Source organism: Ipomoea nil, unplaced genomic scaffold, assembly GCF_001879475.1.
Source record: "Ipomoea nil cultivar Tokyo-kokei standard unplaced genomic scaffold, Asagao_1.1 scaffold0190, whole genome shotgun sequence".
Classification (NCBI taxonomy): domain Eukaryota; kingdom Viridiplantae; phylum Streptophyta; class Magnoliopsida; order Solanales; family Convolvulaceae; genus Ipomoea; species Ipomoea nil.
In genome coordinates this window covers 34183-41350 of record NW_017616618.1, presented here as the reverse complement: position 1 = coordinate 41350, position 7168 = coordinate 34183, and the positions used below count along the sequence as shown (strand labels likewise).

The 7168-nt window shown below is 39.1% G+C and overlaps 2 protein-coding genes across 5 annotated transcripts; one reads left to right on the top strand and one right to left on the bottom strand.

Annotated features, from left to right (window-relative positions):
- The first annotated feature begins 1889 nt into the window (after positions 1-1889).
- On the top strand, positions 1890-4089 carry LOC109187176. 4 transcript variants are annotated; one of them, XM_019337314.1, is made up of 2 exons: positions 1890-2538; positions 2644-4089. In XM_019337314.1, the coding sequence occupies exons 1-2, from the start codon at positions 1993-1995 to the stop codon at positions 3823-3825; spliced, it is 1728 nt and encodes a 575-aa protein (XP_019192859.1). In that variant the 5' UTR covers positions 1890-1992; the 3' UTR covers positions 3826-4089. The 4 variants fall into 4 exon arrangements, with proteins under 4 accessions (XP_019192859.1, XP_019192852.1, XP_019192866.1 ...); XM_019337307.1 differs by having other exon boundaries at positions 2641-4089; XM_019337321.1 differs by having other exon boundaries at positions 1890-3256; positions 3437-4089.
- Positions 4090-4964: 875 nt separating this feature from the next.
- Positions 4965-6881, bottom strand: LOC109187169 (60S ribosomal protein L10-like). Its single transcript, XM_019337291.1, has 4 exons — positions 6770-6881; positions 5575-6076; positions 5313-5394; positions 4965-5206 (listed from the first exon to the last, which is right to left on the bottom strand). The coding sequence occupies exons 1-4, from the start codon at positions 6777-6779 to the stop codon at positions 5138-5140; spliced, it is 663 nt and encodes a 220-aa protein (XP_019192836.1). The 5' UTR covers positions 6780-6881; the 3' UTR covers positions 4965-5137.
- Between the last annotated feature and the right edge of the window lie 287 nt (positions 6882-7168).

Below are 7168 nucleotides of genomic sequence, written 5' to 3'. Positions count from 1 at the left end.
AAAGTACCCGGCTATGGTCATTCCATGTTGTTTGCATTCACTCAGCTCAGTCTTTATTTGATGTATTCGCGGTCCATTCGGGACCGAGAATCGTTCGTTGATGTCATTCCATAGGTCTTTCGCATCTTCCATATGCGATATTGTAGACCTCAGTTCCGGTTCAATCGTGTTCCAAATCCATGATACAAGCATGGACTGCACAGTCCACCAATCCTCGTACTCGACAGATCCTGGTTTCGGTTCTAAAATCGTTCCCTCCACGAAACCCCATTTGCGGCGAGCTCGTAGGGAAGTTTTCATCGCCCGTGCCCATTCATCATAATTTTCGTCACCTCGAAGTCGAACTTGCGTGATAACATTCCCTGGGTTGTCATTCGAGTTCAACTCGTAAGGGGAGACAACCCTTTTCAATGGTTCTGTTTTCTTTATGTCACCCTCTCTATTCTCTGTGTTTAAGTCTGGCTCTGATGCCATGAGAAATCAAACACAGTGTAGAACACAAGGAAGAATGGAAGAAGGTCTGCCTCTCATTGCTTAACCAGACACGGTTATATACAAATTACATCCTAAAAGGAAGGAAACTCAAAGGTAATATATAACAAGAAAATATTACCAACTAAATACAAAAGGAATATTACCTAAATAAAAGATATTTACTGAATATATGTGCATGGAAATATTTTTCACAATATTCGTTAATACATTCTGTCAACAAAGTTGGTGCAATCCAATAAATATTTTAGTAACCTTCTAAAGAAATGTTTAGCAGTCTCATTTTTCTCCAAAGTTTTACTCAACATTGGATTTATGGTACATAAACTAAAGTAGGGTGAAGTGAGGGGGCAACGAAATTAGGAGACGATGAAATGAGGAGGGATAAAAGTCATAAAACTAAATTAATGGAATGATACATGATTTAAATTAGGTAATGGCCCTGTTTGGTAAAATATTAGCTATAAGTCAATTTTAACTTATTTGATCACTATTAGCTATTTGACTTGGTTAAAAATTTAATATAAGTGTTTCGTTAATTAACTTTTTGTAATTCTAAAATGTTAAAATTTAAAAAACTGCTCAAAACAATTTTTTCAATTAACTTTTTGAGAAAAGAAATTATACCAAACAGCTATCAGCTAACAACTAATTTACCAAACACATTTCTACAATCAGCTAATGTAATCAACTAGTTATACCATCTAATTAACCCAATCAGCTAACAGTCATTTACTAAACATTGACAATGTATTATATAATTATAGGGGTAATCAAATCATATACATGTGTTTTAAAAATTTGTCATCAACCAAACAATGTATATAACTTTCATTCACATTTCTTGTGTCTAAACCATGAACCAAATACACATTTAGGGCTTAACCCTAACCCTAACCCTAACCCAATATAAAGAAGGCAATATATAAGGGCTATACTATTTTCCTATTCTATTACTGTGAAAGCTAAACGTGAAAGACCATAGGGGAAAAGTATTCTGAAAACACTCTGCAAACTTGAAGAAAGAGGTTATGAAGAAGAAAGGGCTAAAAGCTTCATCAATCTCTCATGGAATGGAATCAGGTTAATACTTTAACGCTTTCGATTAAAGTATTGGTTAAATCATTCAATGCCTAGTGTTATAGTTTTACATGTGGTATCAGAGCAATGTTAGGTATAATGATTTACCATTTGAAATTTGTGTGTGTATATATAAAATGATTTACCATTTAAAAATTTAAGGACCAATTTTAAAAAAATCGTTATAGTCGGAGGACTATTGCTGGAATTAACTCTGTTATAAATATTAAAATGTTAAATATTTAAACATGATATGAATATATGATGATAGAGACAGGAGAGCATATTGGGGGAAAATTATGATTAGTTAAATAGGTAAAAATGGATTGACATAGTAGCCGTTGTTCAAAGTTGAAACCCATAGGAATTTGAAACTTCAAATCAGTCCGGCGAACAACGAACACTGAGCTGGAGACTGAGATGGGGGAAGTAGAAGGGCCGATGCTGAAGCTAACTATGGAGAAGGGGCCGCTGGCCGGCCAAGGCCTGGAATTCAAACCCGGAATTGCCGTTCGGGTCGGCCGGGTTGTACGGGGAAACAATATCACCATCAAAGATTCCGGCATCTCCTCCAAACACCTCACCATCGAATTCAACTCCTCCGACGGAAAATGGGTAATCCGCGACCTCGGATCCTCAAACGGCACCTTTCTCAACGCCGGCAAGCTCGACCCGTCCTGCCCCGCCTGCCTCTCCGACTGCGACGTCATCAAAATCGGCGAGCTAACTTCTATCAAGGTTCAGATCGGAGATGCCGCCCCCGCCCCCGCCCCCGCCCCCGCCCGCGCTCCTACTAGGTCAAGGCGAAACGCCGGCAGGAAAGCGGCCGCCGACACCGCAACAAGCGACGACAGCGATGCGGCGGCGGAGAATTGCGAATTAGGGTTAGTGGCTGAAGATGCCGACCGCGCATCTACTAGGCCAAGGCGAAACCCTAGGAGGAAAGCGGCCACAGACACCACAACAAGCGACGACGGCAATGCGGCAGTGAAATGTGAATTAGGGTTAGTCGGTGAAGATTCCAACCGCGCATCTTCTAGGCCAAGGCGAAACCCTAGGAGGAAAGCCGCCACCGACGACCGAGATGCGGCGGAGAAATGTGAATTAGGGCTAGTGAGTGAAGAGTTGGGGAACAATAACAAGGGGAAGAAGGGGAGGCCTCCTCGTCCTCGTACTCGGACTGAAACTCAGGCTGAGAGAGACAGTGAAAGCGTGAAGACCGAACTTCAACCTGAGGGTATTGGATTGGAAAATGCAGGCATTAGATTAACAAGGAGCTCGAGCAAGGCAGAGAATTTCGATGGTGGGGTTTCTCAAGTTGAAACTGGTGATACTGAGATAGTAGAGAATTTGAGCGCGATTGAAACAGCGGCACAATATGCAGATGAAAATGGTGATCAAAGAAGGACTAGGAATGCCCGGGGGAGAGGAAGAGGAAACAGGGGAAGAAACCTTGTTCCAATTGAGCAGCCTCTGGCGAAGCCAAAAAGGGTCACCAGAAGCAAAAAACAGATCAATTTACAGGCAGAAAGTGTTACCACGGAAGAAGAGGAGGGAGCAGCAAAAATGTCGATATCTAAGGAGCAGACACAATGTAAAGTTGAGGCAATTCGGAGCATGGAGGAGGAAAGGCAAGTGGAAGGGTATAATGCAGTGGAGGAGCTGGTGAATCTCAGAGAAGAAGGTCACAACGGTGCATCAAATACCTCTGGTGCAAAAAAAGATGAAAATAGTGTTTGGGAACAAACTAAATGTCGAGATGGATCAATTCAGCAGATCGAGGAGGATGGCCAAATAGAAGGGAATCATGCGGTGGAGGAACAGCTAACTTTTGAGGTCACAACTGTGAATCTCAGAGAAGAAGGTCACAACAGTGCATCAAATACCTCGGGTGCAAAAAAGGATGAAAATGGTGTTTTGGAACAAACTAAATGTCAAGATGGATCAATTCAGCATCTGGAGGAGGATGGGCAAGTAGAAGGGAATCATACAGTGGAGGAGCAGCTAACTTTTGAGGAAGAAGAAGCCTGCCATGGTTCACCCAATGTATCCGGTGGAAACATGGGCAAGCCTGATGTTGAAGAAGTGAACTTGGAAATTTTGACTCTAGGGGAGTGGCTCGATTATTTGGAGATTTATGTCCCAAAACAAATAATTGATGTCACAGAGGAGATGATATTGGAAATGAGAAAAAAGGCTGAGAAATTGCAAGAATTTATGCTGCATCAGAAGAAGGCCAAGGAGAACACGTAGCAGTTATGGATCTATCTGCATATCACAGTGGTTGGTAAACGCCTTTTAAATTTAACATGGACATATTAGAAATGTGTCATGCTCATAGGATTATCTTCTTATAATCCTTTACGCTCAGTGTTTGTCTCCTATTTGTACTTGGTAACAAAAACTTTTGTATTTTAACCATTGTCCTTGGTCATATACATTGTCTTTCTCTCAAAATGCTCTAAGCTTAGATTGTTACCACTTCTGGGTTTAATTTCATTTCTTTCATTAGGTAAACAGCTGATCTGGAGAATTTGCTTTCTGTGATCTATTTGTGTAATAGTAGATTGTAACTTATTCACTGACCAAAGAATTTATACTGCCATCTAAAATTTTCTTTCTGTTTTAGGTGGCTTTCTGTACATAATCCTAGAGATACATCTTTATTCTTTACGATGGGACACTTCTTGAATTAAAGTGCTGCCATAAACACGGATTTAGAACCCGTCAATCAATTAACTGCTCTATATATCTTTTCTTTTAGCACTATTTGATCAACCCCTAAACAAGTTAAGGCTGTTAGGTTTTCAGCCATGTCCACAGTTGATGAAGTTTTTTGGTTAGGCATTGCTGCCAATTTGGTTTTCTGGGGAATGAATTAGAAACAAGCTTTTGATGTTCTTGTATGTATGCCTTGGACCACCTATTCATTAACATAAATTGTTTTTGAGGCAATGTTTTGAAAACTAATATGTAGTAGTAATATGTTTATGGGATGACTATTGAAGGAAGTAACACTTATGACTGATCATTGTTTATGGCAAATTATACAATGAACATGGACTACCTTGCATTATGGACAAGGGTTCAAAATGACATTTAAATTATGTGTCACAAATTATATACTTATAAATAAATGTACAGATTAATTGCATACTAACTTCTACAGACACATAATTTGAATGTCATTTTAAACCAAGATTCATAAATGCAAGGTAGACGTAGTGGTTTATGGAATAGAAGTATTATTGGCTTATTGCAGTTAAGTTAATTTCAGCACTCTTTTCTCTGGATGTGCTCACTTAGCTGAACCTTTTGCATTCCTAAGGGTTATTATGGGTTATAACTATCTGAACTCCAAATTATCAAGAAAAGTGTAGGGGGTGAAGATGTAAACAAAAAGGAATCAAATCCAAACAATAGCATAATGTATAAAAACCTCAACTCAAAATGCAGTCCACAAGGGATTCTAAATAGACAGAAGATCAAGAATCAAAATCTTGTTTAACTCAAAACTGGAAAACTAGATGTGTGCTAAGGTGGAGGCTTTGTGCTTCTTAGGTGCTTAAGCTGTTAGAGGCAAAAATGCTTTTCCAGGTTTACGGTTTGCAAGCCGTCCATGACATCCAAGGAGCTGCATTACAAAAGGAAATAAAATTTTATCATACCATGATTCCAACAGCCAAAATAAAAAGAGCAAAGCTTGAAATGTGGTAATGTCATAGGTAGAAGCAGAATACCTTAGCATTGACACCATCAGGTGCAATGCGATTCTCCTTTTTGTAGTTCACATAGTCAGTACGATTGAATTTAGTGAAACCCCTGAAAACAAATAATAGAGAATGATCTAAGCAATCATTCACAGCTAGCTAGTGTAGTAATTAAGGTTCGTAAATATGCTCATCAGTTATCACAGATTGAAAGTTGAAGCAAGGTAAATAAAGTTGTAAGCTGTGTAGTGTCACAAAACCATAGACCACTGCAGATTACATATTTACATACCATTTCCTGCTCTCAATGATCTTTTGACGACCAGGGAACTTGAACTTTGCACGGCGCAAGGCCTCCTGTGCATTTTTGCCATTGGGATCCTTGCAACGAACAGAAAGAAGAACCTGTCCAATGGCAACACGGGCACAAGTACCCTGCGGCTTACCAAAAGCTCCTCTCATGCCAGTTTGGAGCCTATCAGCTCCAGCACAAGACAACATCTTGTTAATACGCAACACATGGAAAGGATGAACCCTGACCCTAAGGTGGAAAGCATCCTTTCCTGCGAACTTGGTCATATACTTGTTGCAAGCAATACGTGCTGCTTCAAGTGCCTCACTAGACACATTTTCCTTCTCCCAACTGACCAAATGCACACAATAGGGGAATTCATCCACTCCCTTTTTCTTCATCCCCACATCATAGATCCTAATCTTTGAATCCGGCACACCACGGCAGTACCTTGATTTTGGGTAGGGCTTGTTCTTAATCTGGCGATAACACCTAGCTGGTCCTGAGGATTGGGATTCAAAACATTATGGAATTATTAGGTTTTGTGCAACAAAACATAATGAATTGTGTGTACATACAGTACATCAAGCTACTAAACTCAATGTCTTAAACAGAATATTTCAGTGGTATCACAACAAGAACAACTTAAATGCAGATATTTAAAAAAAAAAAAAAAAACATAGCTGGAAGATCAAACCAACACAATAGACTTCATAAAAGCTCCACAATAATAAAATTATCATGAACACTGTATCAATATAAGGTTTAACTGCAGATGTTGGTGCTAGAAAAATCTCCTTATTTCTCTATTGCAAAACATTCAATAAAATTTCTAAGGATAAAACGAAGTCACTACAGCGAACAACCATGAGATAACAAAATTTAAGCTGCATTGTCCTCCAAGATGAGTTGCATAAATCAAACTAATAACTGCTTTAAAAATGACTAATTGCTCTTAAGAAGCAAGAATAATTGCATGCATTCTTCCTAAAATTCCCTAGAGAAAGAATTGCAGCAAAAAGCATGTAAATTTAATCGATCAAATGAAACCAACAAAAAGACAAGAAAATTAATGCCCATGAACAAAAAATAGCTTGAAAAATGCACAAATCATTTCAGAAAATTCAACAGTAACAGAGCGCAACATCTAAACATGTATGAATGGAAGGAGAGGGATGAGGGAGAGAGAACTCACTTCTCCCCATGACGGCAGGGTCTTCTCCTTAGCTGATCTGTGGCTCCAAGAATGGCTGAAACCCTAACCTATTAAGTATTAAGATGAAACGAACCTAAAAAAAAAACCCTAATCGGAGGAAGAGAGGGGTGGCTTAACTTGAATGGGCCGACTCTAAAGTGGGCTTAACTTGTTCGACCCCAACACTACTTTTCAAATCCCCGGGTTTTGCTTCGGAGCCCACTACTATACTAAAAAAATATATAAATAAAGTAAAACTATGGGGTTATTTGGTAAATAGTTATTAGTTGATAGCTGATAGCGGATTGGATTAGTGGGTTTGACAAGTTGGTAGAATTAACTGATTGGAGAAAGATGTTTGGTAAATTAGTTGTTAATTGATAGCTGATTACATACAAA

What these genes read in the sequence shown, in the direction of transcription:
- LOC109187176 (XM_019337301.1), top strand. Translation starts at nt 1,993, where the DNA reads ATGGGGGAAGTAGAAGGGCCGATGCTGAAGCTAACTATGGAGAAGGGG.
- LOC109187169 (XM_019337291.1), bottom strand. An exon ending in ATCATTGAGAGCAGGAAATG is followed by an intron (nt 5,395 to 5,574) that starts GTATGTAAATAT and finishes ATTTGTTTTCAG; the next exon opens with GGGTTTCACTAAATTCAATC. An exon ending in CTGATGGTGTCAATGCTAAG is followed by an intron (nt 5,207 to 5,312) that starts GTATTCTGCTTC and finishes TTTGTAATGCAG; the next exon opens with CTCCTTGGATGTCATGGACG.